This window comes from Siphateles boraxobius, unplaced genomic scaffold (assembly GCF_051911475.1).
Source record: "Siphateles boraxobius isolate OS27281-9 unplaced genomic scaffold, OSU_SipBor_1 82, whole genome shotgun sequence".
NCBI classification, from domain to species: domain Eukaryota; kingdom Metazoa; phylum Chordata; class Actinopteri; order Cypriniformes; family Leuciscidae; genus Siphateles; species Siphateles boraxobius.
In genome coordinates, this window is record NW_027509211.1 from 504,189 (window position 1) to 523,381 (window position 19,193).

Below are 19,193 nucleotides of genomic sequence, written 5' to 3' on the forward strand. Positions count from 1 at the left end.
GTGTGTGTGCGTGTTGTGTGTGTGTGGGTGTTGTGTGTGTTTGTTTGTTAGTGTGCATTTGTTTTTGTGTGTGTAAGTGCGTGTGTGTGTGTGCGTCTGTGTGTGTGCGCGTGCGTGTTGTGTGTGTGCGTGTTGTGTGTTTGTTTGTTAGTGTGCATTTGTTTGTGTGTGTGTGTGTGTGTGTCCGAGTGTGTGCGTGTGTGTGTGTGTGTGTGCGTGTTGTGTGTTTGTTTGTTAGTGTGCATTTGTTTGTGTGTGTGTGTGTGTGTGCGCCAGTGCTGCTTCCCCAGCTAATTATCACAATTAGCTTACTTCTCATTTCAAAAACAACTTGTTTAACACAAAATACTTCTTGATTCATGAAAATATACGCATTTGACAGGACAAAAAAAAAATCTGATATGTCAAATAGTGTTGTAGTGTAAATGTAGACTAATAGACCTCGACAAGCGACATTGACAAGATAAAGTAAAAACTTCTACAGTTATAGACACTAAACAACTTTTCACATGTCCTTTATAAAGCAGTGTTTACTTAAAAATATTTGTGGGTATTTAGGAAGGTATAATGTATTATTTACTTATGTTATGAATTATTATTGTTAGCATTAATAATTAACTTATTTTTTATTTTCAATTAGTGGCGGACAAAACACTGGAGATGAAGTTCTTCAGAAGCTGATGCCTGTGGTTACAGCAACTAGATACGCTGGGTAAGTAACACTGAGAACAAGCATCATTTCTTAAACATTATAAATGAATAGTTATGCTGGACTGGAGAATCCTCACTGTAAACTGGAGAAACTGTGGTAAGATCATATGTGACTCTCACATGAAACTCACTGTGAATTCATAAAGTATAATCAAAATGGAATAAAATGCAGGGAAATAACTATTATTACGTTCATTACAAGCAAAGCTATTGAAACAACATGATCAAATTCAACACATTAAAGCAACACTAAGTAAGAATTTTTACCTTAAAATAATGTTTCCAAAATGGTTTCAGTGGTTCATCAAGTCGTGACATGGTGAAATGCACTTCTGCCACAGCTTTGCGGTCCTTTATCTGATATATCCACGCTATGTTAGATTGCCAGATCGGGTCGCGTTTCTGTAGTTCTAATGAGACATAAGAAAACTACTAATTTGACTTGTGATGTCGCAATACATCATACTTTCATAAAATCATGCATCAAACGCTACCTTGTCTGTGGCCATTGTTGATTCCAGAGCCGGTGCTGGATAAACAGAGCGTGTGTGTACGCGTGCGGCAGTCGGCTGCGGTAGGCTACATTATTTACGACAGCGGTAATGGACAATTCCGCTTCCAACCTGTAGGGCGACCGCAGAGGAAAAGTCACTTGGTGTTGATTTAATTTCAGGTCTGTTCATATGATGGGAGAGGATTAATATGTTTGAGTGTGAAGCGTTTGCTGTATTTCTCCTGCACTGTGAGTTCATGTGTTTGATCTGTAAATGATGAACACATGAGCTGCTCCTCATTAAGCTGAAACTGCAGGACTGATAGTCACACTGAAAAACACACTTTGACGTCATGATATACATTTAACAGCCTTTACTTTAAACACACACAATCAGAGCCGGCCAGAGCCTTTTGGGGGCCCTAAGCAGAACTTGATTTGGGGGCCCCTCCCACTACGCGAAGTCACTTTTGCTTGATGATTATTGACACAAATGTCATGCTATAATGTTATATTATAAATCAAAATAGTGAGTGTATGTATTAATACAAAATAAATACTTAATAAAAATAGATACTTGAATTAAAAAGTTTTAACTTTTACTTTACTCTTGTACTACCTCTTTAAAAGTTCTGTGGAAAAAACTGTCACAAACATTAAATAAATTATTTGCAAATGTGGATTAAATCTTCAACAACAAAATAAAACTAAAATAGACAAACATTAATATAATCAAAAATAGAATGTTACAAAAAAAATAGATACTTCAATAATGAAAGTGTGTCTATTCCACTTTTGTTTTTAAAACGTTTAACTTTAACTTTTTCTCTTTTACTAGCTCTTTGAAGCTTCTAAAAACAAACTGTCTCAAAACATATAAAATAAATTATTTGCTAAAATAATGACAAAACTGAGAAATCAGAAACATAATAACAGCAAGGGTTCAACAATGACAATTATTGTTGAAAACTGTGAAAATACTATTATTTCTCTACTGTCTCACAGTGTAACTCCTCAAAATCTTTCCTTCCTAGCTTTTCTGTAGGCAAAGTCACTGATGACATCATTGTACGGTATTGCTTGGCCAACTTTGTTACTAATACTAATAACAGCAAGTCAATTTAGTCTTCAATTATCATCATTACTTACACTCATCAACAAGCAATTCCACACCTAACAATTCATATTCTATTTGCAAACGAGGCATAATTGCAGTATGGTGAACACATGGTGATCTACTGCAGCGTAAATATGAGGCTAGCACCGCTACATCACTCGCCACCATATTAATAAAATCTAATTCTATTTTCATCACAGAAGTCTCCCCACCCAACATGGTATATTTTCTCATAAAGACCAATACCATCTCTCACCACAGATCTAAGAGCACATGCGCCATTTTTGCCTATGAAGCTGGAACATTACCGCCGCTGGACCGTTCACTTCAACACGTACAGCAATGCTAGCTGGCATCCCTTACAACTAGAACGTTAAGTTCCCCTTCGGCTGTTTTCTTTTTTTAATTTAACTTTTATTTGATTGGGACAATGCATATTAATGAACAAACATGGAATACATCCATGTAAATATGCCGGATTGTAGCTATACGCTAATTTCCATCCGTAGTCCCAAGGGCTAAATCACAAAAATCACAATATATTACAGAATAAAATTTACATCTACATCATTCCTCATGAAATTATCAAAAGTTCTATATACAATATTCACAAACTTAAAAATTCATTTAGTTCACAAACACTCATTATGTAAACATTACAATACAAGACAAATTTATAATAATATACAACATACCCATTAATGTGTGCAATTTTGGTTTGACCATAACCATTTTTTTAATTGGACTTTAAACGAGCTATGTGTAGGGCATTCTCTCAGTGTTTTAGGTAGACTATTCCACAGGTTCCCACCCCGGACGGAGAGGACCATCTGACCGAAGGCAGTACGCCTGTGGGGTATTATTACGTCTCCTCTTACGAGCTCGCGTGGTCCTCTGTGAATTATCTTTAAATTTAATAAAATCCTTCAGCGGTGGAGGAGCAAGGGAGTGTAAAACCTTGTATATCATACAAGCCATTTTAAAATTAATCATATTTTAAAAATCTAGTAGTCTATGTTTTTTTAGAACATGGCAGTAATGGTACGATAACGATTTTTTATCTAGTGTTTTTAATGCCCTTTTATAGAGACTTTCTATGGTTTTTAGTGTTGTGGGGCAAGCCAAAGACCAGGTAGTCAAACAATAATCAAAATGAGAAATAATCATTGAATAAAAATATGTTTTAGCTGCACCCATGGTTAAATTATTTCAAATATGCCGAAAATTTTTAAGATTAAATTTGACTATCTGTGCTACTTTTTTTTGCATGACTTTTAAAACAAAGTGTTTGATCAAGGACTACCCCAAGATATTTAAATTCTAATACTATATCAAGTTCCACTCCATTCAGAAAGACATTTGATCTTATTATTTTAACATTGCGTTTTGAGAAGTACATGCACACAGTTTTTCTAGTGTTCAGCATGAGACATGAATCCTTTAACCAATCCTGCACATAAACCAAAGCCGCTGTAAGATCAGCAGCTGCTTGTTGGATGGTTTTTGCTTGAGTATAAATCACAGCGCCATCCGCATACATCTGCGAGAAAACGTTTGGACATGAATTCGATAGGTTATTGATAAAGAGAGAAAACGGAACAGGCCCAAGGATAGACCCCTGAGGGACCCCAACTCCAGAATCTAGACAAGAAGATTTTACACCATCCACTACCACGTACTGGTTCCTGTCAGACAGATAAGATTGATACCATAAAAGTGCTTGATCAGAGATGATAAATTTACTCAATCTGGATATTAAAATCTGATGGTTTACAGAGTCAAAGGCTTTCTTCAGATCTAAGAAGACAGCCCCGACACAAGGACTCTTGTCAAGCAGACCTTTTATGTTTTCTGTTAACACACACAGGGCACTATCGGTGGAGTGATGGGTCCGAAAACCGAATTGTATTGGATGTAATGAAGGTTTAACATTTTCCAGATGGGCCATCAGCAGTCTGACTTCCCACTTCTCCGCTAGTTTTGATATAACGGGGAGTATGCTGATAGGTCAATAATTGGACATGTCTGCTGTAACACCAGATTTGAATATTGGTGTAACTGCAGCCACTTTCCAATCCGCAGGGACCATAGAATAATTAAAGGACATATTAAGAAGATGAGTAATTGGACATATAAGAGAGTCCTTATACTCTTTAAAAAAATGTGTATTAAGGCCAAATGCATCAAGGGCTTTTGAATTGTTCATGCCCGTAATAATGTTTGTTACTTCGTACTCTGAAATTTCAGTAATTTAAAATACAGACTGATATTGATCAATAACATTATCAGAACACAGAGGTGAAACAAAATGCTGAGTAATATCTTTTACAGAATTTATAAAGTAACTATTGAGATTGGTGGCTATGGAAAGTGGATCTTTGATAATCGAGTCATTGATTTGAAGCTCCATTTCTTTATTGTTTTTATTTAACTGTCGACCTAGCAATTTATTTAGGTTTTGCCATACTAATTTTCCATTACCGTTTGCATTCTCTACTTTAATGAAAAAGTTAGCTTTGGCCCGTCTCAGACTCTGTGTTACCTTGTTTCGCATGCGAGTAAACTTCTGACGATCTGTTGTTAGGCCTGATTTTAAAAATTGCTTTAATAGCAAGTCTCTAACTAACATCAGATTTTTACATTCTTTATTCAGCCATGGCAAGTGGCAAATTTTTTTACGTTTATATCTCCCTCTATTCTAATGGGTTGCAATGACATCCTTCAAACATTTAATAAATTTGCCACTACTAGATTCAAGATTGTCACCAGACAAGATCATATCCCAGTCCAATAATGAAAAGGATGTGGCCACACCCTGTCGTTGGCTATTAGGTATGAACTCATATGGAGACCTATTATTTGTAGAATTGAAAAAATCGTTATTGACCCTCGACTTAGACAGTTTCCTTGAAAAAAGTATAATGTTATGGTCTGAAAGACCAGTTATAAAATTATAAGATCTGATTATCCTTTCAGGTCTGTTACTGAAATCTATTATAGTTTTAGAGTGTTTCGTAATCTGTGTTGGTTGCTGAACAAGTTGGGAAAAATTTAGATTGTCCATGATGTACTTTAGTGATTTCCTATCTTTCTTACAGTCCCAATTCACATTAAAGTCTCCAATTACAATAATTTCATTGGACTTGTTGTGTGTTGTATGATGTTTAAGTAGTACCTGCAGTTGTTCATGGAAGTCAACTTTGGCTGATGGAGGACGATAAATGCAGACCAAAGTAAAAGTCATCTCTGCAGAGAGGGAGACCTTTACTGCGACATTTTCAATTTCGACCTCACTTGGCACACTTAATTGTGAGCACTCCGATATCTTAAACCGATATCTATTGATATGTGAAATACACCTAGATAAATGTATATTAATGGGAGACATGTCACTGTTGATGTCGGAGATTTAGCTCTGGTGATGGCTTATAGGCTATAAGATCATGACTAGCTGCTACCTCAAGTGAGCACAATTTGTGCTGCACAAAACATACTTTAAATAATCATGCAAACATACCTTTATCTTGCTCTTTTTTTTCCTCCTCTGCCCTTTTCTTTTGTCGACACCTGAAGGATACGTCCTTTTTTGTGACATGGCTTAACATTACCGTAACTATGTGCAGTTGCGCAAGAATTGTCTATATGCATGCGAGGTGTTTGTGCATGTTTCAAATGCTGACAGACACAGCAGCAGTTGTAGGCAGGTATATTGATCATGAAATTTTGAATTTTCTTGTTTTGAATTATTCATTTATTCATATTCATTCATTCATTCATTTATGTCACTTAAGTTATTTAATATGTAAAAAAAAAAAAAAACTATATTGGGGGCCCCCTGGTGGCCAGGGGGCCCTAAGCAGCCGCTTAGTTCGCTTATGCCTAGAGCCGGCTCTGCACTCAATCTCAGCACAGTCAGGATTAACACGGTCCATTCATTGTAATTTTAGGAGGAAACTGGATATTGTAGAGATTTTTCTCCAGGTTTAAAATCTACATCATGTCACTGTCACAGATTACGACATGGAGAAACACAATAGTACATTGATGAGGCGTCAGAGTGTGTATTATTAATGAGACTGTGTGTTCTTATCCTATGAGAAGACATTCCTCTTCTTCATGACAGTACATGGTGTTTTTCTGTGACGGACGCTTCAAACTGTAAAATCACGCAGTAGTTTAGAGAGGCGTTCATGGGCCGCAAGTGTGTGTGTCCATGGTGCAAGAGTTGAGGTGTTGCAGGCTTCCCCCGTGATGTTGTCAGGCCGAGACGCGCTGCGGGCGTTTGGTTGGCCAGAAACTACCGACACAATCAAACTGTGTGTGTGTAACAAGCGTTTTTCTGTGGAGAGATACGAGAGTTTCTCTTCTCTGTCACTATCCATCTTTATTGTCAGTGTCCTGAAGGAACGTAGATTTGTGATCTGAGCAACCAGTTTTTATGACATTTGTATGAGAAAATGATTATCAAATATATGCATTTATAGTGAATGTATATAAACATTTATACTGATAAAGGGAAAATACAGATTGTGTTAAATGATTTGGTAGGAATTGAACTGTCAGCTGTAAAATCCTCCAGTTCCTCTGATATGTAGTGAGAGCCGGCATGGGCCGCTGACAGATGACAGTCGCTCGCCCCTCTCTCTCCTGTCTCGCTCTGACACACACACTCCCTCTCTTCTTCTCACCGCCACGCACACATTTAAGAGGATTTTTCAGATTTTTCATGACTCTTTATTGTTCATTATATTAACCTCTTCTTTTACAATGACAAATAAAGTGTATTTGGTTGTGTTCTAGGCACTAAAACAGTCCAGTATATAGTCAAACTCATTTTTATGTTGAATAAAATGTTATACTCTTAATGCGGCCCCAAAACACAGTAAAACTAACAGTTAAATAAACCGGATGAACTACAAACCAGACAACAGATGCAGGTTACAGTGAAGAGGGTTTTTAAAGCACAAATGTTTGGTGTAAATCAACTTGCCTTGTAATGCTTGTGCAAACAGACCCTTGCAAAAGCGTGAGCATTTCCTCAAAATGTGTGTGTGCACAGATTATATATTATTATTATTATATATGTGTGTGTGCAGCTGAAAAGAGGGAAGTGGTGTGTTTCTCTTAGGGTTGTGCCGATGGACGATATGGAGAGCCACCATCGTGATGCCACGCCCCCACCCAGACACACACTAATCTTAGCCTCTAAATTTTACAGGGATTGCTCTGTAAATTAAATGGAGAATATAGCTAATGCATATGCATGCTATTTTAAACACTGTAGTCTATGCCAGAGACGTGCCGTGTTACGCCCGTTTCACACACACTCAGTGTGCAATGTGTGTGCGGTACAGGAGCAGCACGTGCTATAGTGCTTTCACATATGCTGCGTTTGCAGTGCGCAACTGATCCATGGCTGCACCACAAACACACACTATTGCTATTTCAAATCCAGAAGATATCAGAAACTTTCATTTAAAAAATGTTGTCAGCATTGCGATTCTCTTTGCACACATATAAATTCTTTAATAGACGTATCACGTTTGAACACAATTTAAACAACGTAATATTCAATGCATTACTTCTATATAGGTTATATATTAAGTTGCTCAAGCAAGTGGTCAAATATTTATCCATGTACTTATATTACAATCACAAACTATTAATAAATTAAAACTTAAAATTGACAAAAACAGCAGACTCATACCTTTTCTTTTGCATAATTTAAATCTTTATACAGTAAATCTAGCATGTCACAAAGAACTTGTTTTTCCACCTCCACAAATAAGACGATTGTCGTTCATTATGTTCTTGTTGAAGTAAATTCTAGTTTTCCTTGCTTTACCCCGGTCTGCAAGTAAAAAGATGACTGTGAAAAATAGTAGTATTTAATTAAATGCATTTATGGTGATTTTACTACATTTTACTTAATTAAATGCATTTATGATGAAATTCATTGTCATGTCAATCTGTGTTCACTTTGACCACGACCCTGTGACTTTAGTTCAGCGCGTGCAGCTCAGCAGAAATAGACTCGTGTGTAAACGATCTCTGCACTGCTGTATACGCACCGCTCCTGGAACGGAAATCTTGCTCATTGTCATAACATCAGATTTACCACTACGTGATTATCATGGCCAAAATAACACACCATAACAATATATCACCATATCTATGGAAATATTGAATAATAATAATAATAATGCTATCAGTCAAATTCATCTTTACTTTGTTAAAAAGAAGAATGAATGTACATTCTTTCATTCATTCATTCATACATTCATGTACATTCATAACTTCCTGCTCAGCTACTATTCGGACGCTCTCGCTTACTGCTCCGCGCTTTGCTCTATCGCTTTTATATTTTTATATTTTGTCTCCTTTTATCACCTAATTTTAACTTCAGCAAATCAGCACAGTGCTCAAACGCTTGGATTACTACAAAAAAATCTGAATTCTTTTATTCGACCAGCCTCCCACTGAAAGCTTACATTCCGGGGAAGAGAAAACACAACTGCCTACATTCATAAGGATAAGAAAATGCCTCCTCTGGAATCTACTTGCTGCTCTAACTGCCAGAGACTTTTACAAAGGATTGCAGTTCTTGAAACAAAGTTAATTGCGGGACCACCAAACCAGACGGAACACACAACAGAGCTTCGTCATGGACGTCCTCAGCATACAGCCGGAGAGTCCCATGAATCTAGTGTTTCTCGACAGGCCATACTGAGTGTAGAGAAACAAGCCGATCGTTTTACTAATCGATGGCACAAACAGGGTGCGAGACCCAAAGGCACCCGAGACATCAGATTGTCACGAGCATCACATATTGAGATACCCCAGATACGGCTCTGACAAGGATTGCAAACACTGGTCTCCTACCACCGCATATACATATTGAGAACAGATTTGAAATATTAATGAATGAGGAATCCCCAAATTTGATGAATGTGATCGAACACAGACTGAGCCTGTAGCTAACACTGATGCTAACTGGGACTCAAGGTCGAGCAGACAGCGGCACTCAGCTCAGAGCGCAGCCGGGCCCAGGACTCTGATAGTGGGCGACTCCGTAATCAGAAACATTAATAGCAGGGATACAACTACGTGCTGCCTTCCACAAGCAACAACTTCTGATGTAAACAGGGAACTTCAGAACATTCTGATGAAACATAAGACTGCAAATCGACTCATCCTTCATGTGGGAAAGAATGATATTCATAAAGAGCAGTCAGAGCTCCTTAAGAAGGATTTCAATTAACTTTTTGAAACGCTTAAAAGACAGTGGACCAGTCCCAACAAGAGGAACAAACAGGTTTTCACGGTTGCTTGGGCTTAATACATGGCTGCAAAAAAAAACTGCAATATAAAAGGAGTGAACTTCATTGACAACTTCAATCTTTTCTGGAGTCAGAGGCAACTGTTTCAACAGGATGGCCACCACCCAAACAAACTTGGTTCAAGAGTGCTAAAGGACAATATCTACTTCTCCCTCCGTCATCCTTCTGCAGTGTGTGCCAATCCACTCAACCTGAATGGCACACACACACCTGGATACAGTATGAATGATCACAGGACTTCACTTCAGCACCTGAATGGACATGCGGCTGACACATCACACAAGGACAATGATAACACCACTCAGCCACAACAACCTCTGCTCACGGACACAATCTCAGCTGAGCCCCGCCCACAGAGCTCACCACAGACAGACTGTGACATACTAGCACTGCTCCAAGATTCAGCACCCAAGGACGACTTTCTGGAAAACAGCCAGGGATACCAGGACAGCATATTACAGCCTCCGATAACACCAGAGCAACAGCCCCTCTCACCAGACATGTTATCCCTCTCTCCAGCATCTCCACTTCTGTGCTTCTCAGAGAAAATGGAACAACTGGTATATGCTGGAACCAAACTATCCCACTCTTTTGCAAGCCCCCATATATCAACCAAAAAACGGCAGGCCCTGCAACCACCAAAGCCTGCGGGCCCAGCTCGCCCTCCTCCTGTGAGAGCTCTTCGGCCTCTGCCACAGCGCCAGGGCCCACACCCTCCTCCAGCGGCTTGAGGTGAACCAAAAACAACTGATACTAGCTCTCAGTGATATGTGTCGGGTCCCCGCTATGATAACAGTAACTTTCTCAAATGTTTACAGAACAAGCAGGAACCCAGTGTGCCTGTATCTTTCTCTATTGCTGTTCTATTACATGATAGAAAGTCTAAGGCCTTCAAAAGCTGTACAGCAAACCCATCTAATCTGGTGTCTATTACACGCCAAACTAAGATTGCTGTGGGGCCAATAAGTAAGACTGTTAAGTTAGCACTTTTAAACGTCCGCTCACTTAAAAATAAATAACTTCTAGTCAATGACTTATTAACCACATACAACCTGGATGTTATGTTGGTAAATGAAACGTGGCTAGAAGACAGCTGCAGTGCAACAGTCCTCAATGAAACAGCCCCTCCTAACTTTACTTTTATGAGTGTCTGCAGAGCTGTCAGAAGAGGCGGAGGTTTAGCTGCTCTTTATAATGATGTCTACCAATGTAAGCAAGTATCATTTGGGAATTACCCGTCTTTTGAATATCTGGGTATTGTGTTAAAAGGTGCTCCACGAATTTTACTTATCATTATTTACAGGCCTCCAAAATACTCTCCAGCCTTTGATGAGGACTTTACAGAACTGTTATCAACAATTTCCTCTGAATTTGACTGTTTTGCCATTGCTGGAGGTTTTAACATTCACATAGATAATGCAGAAACCAATAGTCAAGTCACGTTTTTTTATACAGCGCTTTTTACAATACAAATTATATAAAAGCAGCTTTACAGAGATAACAGGAAAGTAAAGTTGTAATAGTATTGTTAAATTCAAAATTAAATGTTAAATGTCCCCAACTAAGCAAACCAATGGCGAATAAAGGCGAAAAAAGGCGACAGTGGCAAGGAACCAAAACTCCATCAGTGACAGAATGGAGAAAAAAACCTTGGGAGAACCCAGGCTCAGTCAGGGGGCCAGTCCTCCTTTGGCCAACAAACGAACAGTGTATGATTATGATTTAGGTGGCATAATAGGTCAGAAGTCAGATTGGATCAGAACTTTCACAATATTTATCCAGTTCATCTGGTTAAGGGTCGGAGTCATCACGCCGGTATGGAGATTTGTTGAGGTGTCTTGAGGCCTTCACAGTGTTGATGAGGCTGGCACTTCAGGGATGCATTGTCTCCCTGTCCATGTGATGGTCCTTCCTCAGATCTGGATATGGCTTGGATCCGGCGGTTTGCGGTAAACCTCGGGATAAATAGAGAGACTGATATTAGCGTAGACGCCATCCTTCTTATGATGTACAAAGTACATCAGGATTTATGGGAAGTGTTCCCGGTTCCGGCTTGTCTAAGCTATGCAGCCTAACATTGAATTATAGCAATCTATACTGTGTTATGTGTATGCTAAGCCAAAGAGATGTGTTTTTAGTCTAGATTTGAACTGACAGACTGTGTCTGCTTCCCGGACCATGTTAGGAAGATTGTATGGCCAATATGGCAAAATAAATCATAACTGTTTTAATACTTTTGATCTGACTCAGCAGGTACATGGACCCACTCATAATCGTGGACACACTCTAGATTTACTTATCAGCAAGTGTCTAAACATTTCACCGATTGTTATTAAGGATGTAACACTGTCTGATCATTTCTGCATTTTCTTTGATATATTGATCTCTCCTGCCATTGAAGCTAGATCTGTGTCTGTCAAGAAGAGGTGCTTAAATGAGAACACTAGTGCACTATTTATGAAGGCTATATCTTTAACACCAAGCATATCTGCTGACTCCGTTGATTTTCTCCTTGATTCTTTTAACTCAAAAGTTAAAAGTGTAATTGATGATATTGCTCCTGTGAAAGTCAGGAAGAGTGGCAGACATAAAGCACCTTGGGGAAACTCAACAGCAGTGCAAAATATGAAAAGACAATGCAGAAAAGCAGAGCGCATGTGGCGGAAGACAAAACTTGTAGTCCATTATACCATCTACAAAGACAGCATCCATGCTTTCAATATGGAACTAAGCGAAGCTAGACAGACTTTTTTCCTCAAATATTATAAACAGTAACTTAAACAACACACGCACTCTTTTTGCTACTGTAGAGAGACTGACAAACCCCCCAAGCCAGATTCCCAGTGAAATGCTCTCAGAGAGCAAGTGCAGTGAGTTTGCTTCTTTCTTCTGTGAGAAAATCAATAATATCAGAAAGGTGATCAGCTCATCCTTGAGTTGCGCTGGGGTCAGACAGATCAGACCACAACCTGAGATAGTAGTTACTATGTAAATGAGGCCTGTTGTCACTCCTAGCAGCAGAGAGAGGTGAGAACTGCACAATCTTTCGAGGCCGTTATCTAACCTTTTAGCTGTTTTGAGTGCCTACTTTCAAATGGCCACAACTTCTCCAAATATTATCAGATTTCCATGCGTTACACATCGTTGGAAAGCTTGGAGACTACACTTTCAGAATCTACGAATAACTTAAAATGCCCCAGAACCGACTTGTGTCTCTACTTTCCGTGATCGGTCACATATAGGATTGATTTTAAAGTATTAATCCTGGTATATAAATCACTAAATGGCCTAGGACCTCAATACATTGCAGACATGCTCACTGAATATAAACCCAACAGATCACTCAGATCATTAGTATCACATCAGCTTGAAATACCAAGGGTTCACTCTAAGCATGGCGAGACCGCCTTTAGCTATTATGCCAGCCGCAGCTGGAACCAGCTTCCAGAAGAGATCAGATGTGCTCCTACAGCAGTCACATTCAAATCCAGACTCAAAACACATCTGTTCAGCTGTGCATTTATTGAATGAGCACTGTGCCACTGTTCGTCCGACTGTTTGTACTATATTTTATTTTTTTATTCAAAACTGTTTTAATTACTCTGATTTCTTTTGATTATTTTAATTTCTTCTATGTAAAGCACTTTGAATTACCACCGTGTATGAAATGTGCTATATAAATAACCTTGCCTTGCCTTGTCTAGGCTTAATGTGTGTCATTGTTCTCTACAGGTTGAGTGATTGTGGTGTCACAGATGAAGGTTGTGTTGCTCTGGCATCAGCTCTGAGATCAAACCCCTCACACCTGAGAACACTGGATCTGTCTAAGAATAAACTAGGAGACTCAGGAATCAAGCAGCTTTCTGATCTACTGGAGAATCCTCACTGTAAACTGGAAAGACTGGGGTGAGATCATCTCTACCATAAAGACTCTGAGTGAATAAGTATTAATATGTAGATAGTGTATATAATATATGTTTGGCGTAAGCCCCATCCGGCGGTTCAGCGACAGATTCCTGCTTGAACCGTCAGATCCTGCCGGCGGTAGAAGGCAGCGGTGAGGAGTCTCCCTGAAGAGGGACATTTACATCTCACTATATTATTATCCCCAAAACACAGTAAAACTAACAGTTAAATAAACCGGACGAACTACAAACCAGACAACAGATGCAGGTTACAGTGAAGAGGGTTTTTAAAGCACAAATGTTTGGTGTAAATCAACTTGCCTTGTAATGCTTGTGCAAACAGACCCTTGCAAAAGCGTGAGCATTTCCTCAAAATGTGTGTGTGCACAGATTATATATTATTATTATTATTATATATGTGTGTGTGCAGCTGAAAAGAGGGAAGTGGTGTGTTTCTCCTAGGGTTGTGCCTATGGACGATATGGAGAGCCACCATCGTGATGCCACGCCCCCACCCAGACACACACTAATCTTAGCCTCTAAATTTTACAGGGATTGCTCTGTAAATTAAATGGAGAATATAGCTAATGCATATGCATGCTATTTTAAACACTGTAGTCTATGCCAGAGACGTGCCGTGTTACGCCCGATTCACACACACTCAGTGTGCAGTGTGTGTGCGGTACAGGAGCAGCACGTGCTATAGTGCTTTCACATATGCTGCGTTTGCAGTGCGCAACTGATCCATGGCTGCACCACAAACACACACTCACTATTGCTATTTCAAATCCAGAAGATATCAGAAACTTTCATTTAAAAAATGTTGTCATCATTGCGATTCTCTTTGTACACATATACACTCTTTAATAGACGTATCACGTTTGAACACAATTTAAACAACGTAATATTCAATGCATTACTTCTATATAGGTTATATATTAAGTTGCTCAAGCAAGTGGTCAAATATTTATCCATGTACTTATATTAAAATCACAAACATTTAAAATTAAAACTTAAAATTGACAAAAACAGCAGACTCATACCTTTTCTTTTGCATAATTTAAATCTTTATACAGTAAATCTAGCATGTCACAAAGAACTTGTTTTTCCACCTCCACAAATAAGACGATTGTCGTTCATTATGTTCTTGTTGAAGTAAATTCTAGTTTTCCTTGCTTTACCCCGGTCTGCAAGTAAAAAGATGACTGTGAAGAATAGTAGTATTTAATTAAATGCATTTATGGTTATTTTACTACATTTTATTTAATTAAATGCATTTATGATGAAATTCATTGTCATGTCAATCTGTGTTCACTTTGACCACGACCCATGTGCTGTGACTTTAATTCAGCGCGTGCAGCGCAGCAGAAATAGACTCGTGTGTAAACGATCTCTGCACTGCTGTATACGCACCGCTCCTGGAATGGATTGCCGGAATGCATCCGCGTGCAGTGTGAAATACCTTGTCAGGCTACACAAATATTGATCTGGACATTGTTAGCCTCTCGTCTTTTTTACATGTCTTACACTGTACATTTAACTTAAAATATTTAATTTTGTACAAGAAAACAGGTCGTATTAATGAATTATTAGTAATTATGAATTATCCATCGCGATGTTTTACTGTAAACATCGTCAACTGCCAATTTAGGGGACATTGCCCAACCCTAGTGTCACCTGAACCAGGACTGACACCATATCAGATTTACCGCTACATGATTATCATGGCCAAAATAACTCCGATAACAATATATCACCATATCTATGGAAATATTGAAAAATAATAATAATAATGCTATCAGTCAAATTCATCTTTACTTTGTTAAAAAGAATGAATGAATGTACATTTCTGTTACTAATGTAGGCTAATGCAAAATTCATGCAGCGTTGAGTGCACCTCGCGGTCCACGTCATAGCAGAAAAAGCGATAGCGTGCGCACCCGTTACTATGGTTACTAGGCAAGTGAGGTACAGAACAAGATACTAACCTAGCCTAGTTTGTCGTCTGAAATGGGAAAGTGTCGGTTTCAACCGCTGTGCCCACAAATGAAAGAATTCAATCATTTAAACCCCAAATCAGAGCTTTTCTGTTAAAAGAACATATTTCCTACCCGGTCTTTTCAATAGTATCTGGGAACCATGCGCGTGCTCTCTCTACACTGCTGAAGAAGCGCGGATGATCTGAAAACACAGACAAGCTGGAGTTCAGCGATCTTCATTTAAGATTTTCTACTTAAATTAAAGTGTCATTCAGTCGGTCTGTGTTCTGTCACGAGCCGCTTGCGCTGTTTGTGCGACTAAATCTGCAATGAAAATGCAGACTGATATCCAGCAGTTTTTAATATTGATCATATTATACGAGCAAGAAAGCAATGTTTCCCGAATATCCACACAATTTCAAATGTGACATTGATTTTATACAACAGTAAAAAAAAAAAATACAAAAAAGGGTAACATTAAGTGATGTAATACATTTAAAACAGCATTGTCAGGCTTATTGATCTATTTTACAACGGAATATGTGGCTTTGAACAAATCGTGAGATTCAATGAATCAATGACTCAAAGACTCACTCATAAAGATAGTGAGTTACCGCCACCTACTGGCGATTTTAATGTTTTTAACATTGCATATTTATTGAACATTGTTTTATTTAAAGCATTATTTGTTTTTTTTAAAGGTATTATAAAGGTAAAAAATGAAATGGAAAAATTGATTAAAGGGGGTAAATATTGTCCCTTAATGGAAAAGGTGTGAGTGCAGTCTAAGTGTAAGAGCCCCTCTCAGGGGGTTCAGGGGGTACGGCACTCTAAGAAAAGGGATATCAGAATCAGAAAGAGCTTTATTGCCCAGTGTGCTTGCACACACAAGGAATTTTCCTTGGTACTGAAGCTTCCAGTGCACATATACAAATACAGATACAACAAGAAACATAGTAATACAAATTCTACAAATAAAATTATTACAAAATAATAATAATAAAAAAATATATATGAAAATTCTATAAAAATATATGGTCACAGTTGGGTTTTGTCAGAATAAACATTTACAGATACAGATTATGAACATATTTACAGTATTTTGAATAGTATGAATAAATATAAATATAAATATTACCTGAATTTTTAAGATATTGCACTAAACAGTGGGAGTATTGCACTTACAGGCATATGCCTTGGGAGATACGTTAACTGTTCAGAAGGGAGATGGCCTGTGGGAAGAAACTGTTCCTGTGCCGAGATGTTCTTCTGGCCAGTGATCTGAGTCGCCGTCTTGACGGTAACAGTTCAAACAGGAGGTGTCCAGGGTGAGTGGAGTCTGTGATGATTTTACCTGCTCTCTTCCTCACTCTGGAAGAGTACAGGTCCTGGAGGTTTGGCAGGGGGCACCAATAATCCTCTCCGCAGTCCGGACTGTCCGTTGTAGTCTCCTGATGTCTGATTTGGTTGCTGAGCCAAACCAGACAGTGATGGAAGTGCATAAAACAGACTCAATAACGGCTGAGTAGAACTGAATCAGCAGCTCCTGTAGCAGGTTGAACTTCCTCAGCTGGCGAAGGAAGTACAGTCTCTGCTGGGCCTTTTTCACAGTGGAGTCAATGTGATTGTCCCACTTCAGGTCCTGAGAGATGATAGTGTCCAGGAACCTGAATGACTCCACTGCTTCCACAGTGCTGTTCATGATGGTGAGTGGGGGGAGTGCTGGGCTGTTCCTCCTGAAGTCCACGATCATCTCCACTGTTTTGAGCGTGTTCAGCTCAAGGTTGTTATAACTGCACCAGACAGCCAGCTGTTCAACCTCCAGTCTGTAAGCAGACTCGTCACCGTTTTGGATGAGACCGATGACAGTGGTGTCGTCTGCAAATTTCAGGAGCTTGACAGTGGCGTCTTTAGTGTACAGGGAGAAGAGCAGTGGGGAGAGAACGCACCCTTGGGGGGCGCCAGTGCTGATTGTGAGAGTCTTGGATATGTGTTTCCCCAGTCTCACTCGCTGCTGCCGGTCCGTCAGGAAGCTGGTGATCCACTGACAGATCGAGGATGGCATGGAGAGCTGGGTCAGTTTGGCTGTGAGAAGATCAGGCATGATGGTATTGAAGTCCGAACTGAAGTCCACAAATAAGATCCTTGCATAAGTTCCTGGTCTGTCGAGATGTTGCAGGATATAGTGCAGTCCCTTGTTGACTGCATCATCCACAGACCTGTTTGCTCTGCAAGCAAACTGAAAGGGATCCAGCAGGGGTCCAGTGATGTCCTTCAGGTGGGCCAGCACCAGTCTTTCAAACGACTTCATGACCACAGACGTGAGAGCGACAGGTCTGTAGTCATTAAGTCCAGTGATTTTGGGTTTTTTGGGGACAGGAATGATAGTGGAGCGTTTGAAGCAGCAGGGAACTTCACACTGCTCCAATGATCTATTGAAGATCTGCGTGAAGACTGGGGCCAGTTGGTCAGCGCAGGCTTTTAAACAAGCAGATGAGATGCCGTCTGGGCCTGAGGCTTTCCTAGTCTTCTGTTTTTTGAAGACTCTGCTCACGTCCTCCACACAGACCTTAAGCTCAGGATGGATGGCAGGAGGGGGGGGGGGGGGGGGGGAGGGGGTGCAGGAGGTGATGGTGAATGTGTGAAGTGCAGGTCAGAGCCGGTGTGTGGTGTGAATGAGGGCTTTTCAAACCTGCAATAAAATGAGTTTAAATCATCAGCCAGGTGTTGATTGTCCACAGATCGGGGGGATGGTGACTTGTAGTTGGTGATGTTCCTCAGGCCAGTCCAGACTGATGATGGGTCGTTGGATGAAAACTGTTTTTTCAGTTTTTCAGAGTAGCTTCTTTTAGCAACTCTGATCTCCTTTGTCAATCTGTTTCTGGCCTGGTTATACAAGATTTTATCCCCACTTCTGTAAGCATCCTCTTTGGCATGACGAAGGTGTTTGAGTTTCCCAGTAAACCATGGTTTATCATTAGTAAATGATAAGAATGACCTGATAGGAATGCATGTATCCTCACAGAAACTTATATATGATGTTACAGTATCTGTGAGCTCATCCAGATCGTTGGTAGCAGCTTCAGAAACAGTCCAATCAGTGCAATCAAAGCAGGCCTGTAGATCCTGCTCTGCTTCATTAGTCCATCTTTTTACAGTCCTTATTACAGGTTTAGCTGATTTCAGTTTCTGCCTGTAGGTCGGTATGAGATGAACCAAACAGTGATCAGAGAGCCCCAAAGCTGCCCGTGGGAGTGATACGCATTTTTTATTGTGGTGTAACAGTGGTCCAGTATATTACTGTCTCTGGTGGGACATGTAACGTGCTGTCTGTATTTTGGTAGTTCACGGGAAAGATTTGCTTCTTTAAAATCACCAAGAATGATTAAAAGAGAGTCAGGATACCTTTGTTCTGTTTCAGCTATTTGTTCAGCCAGCTGTTGTAGCGCCGCGCTCACACACGCGTCTGGAGGGATGTAAACATTCACGAGAATGAAATAGGAAAACTCCCGAGGCGAGTAGAAGGGTTTACAGTTTATGAAATGTGCCTCTAAATTAGGAGAGCACATCTTCTTCAGTGTTGTTACATCTGAACACCAACTTTCGTTAATGTAGAAACACAATCCACCACCTCTCGTTTTCCCCGTT

At 39.5% G+C, this 19,193-nt stretch overlaps 1 protein-coding gene across 14 annotated transcripts in view; it reads left to right on the plus strand.

The window, feature by feature from the left end:
- Positions 1-19,193, plus strand: part of LOC143730845 (NACHT, LRR and PYD domains-containing protein 3-like) — a 78,496-nt gene that overhangs the window by 24,774 nt on the left and 34,529 nt on the right. For 13 of the 14 annotated variants that reach the window (XR_013200658.1, XR_013200659.1, XR_013200661.1 and 10 more), the window contains 2 exons: positions 641-712; positions 13,394-13,567. Coding sequence is in view for 10 of the 14 variants with exons in the window: in XM_077221408.1 (XP_077077523.1) it covers positions 641-712; positions 13,394-13,567 (246 nt within the window). In the remaining 4 variants the exon portion in view is untranslated. The remainder of the gene's footprint in view (positions 1-640; positions 713-13,393; positions 13,568-19,193) is intronic. The other variant, XM_077221413.1, reaches the window with a different exon arrangement.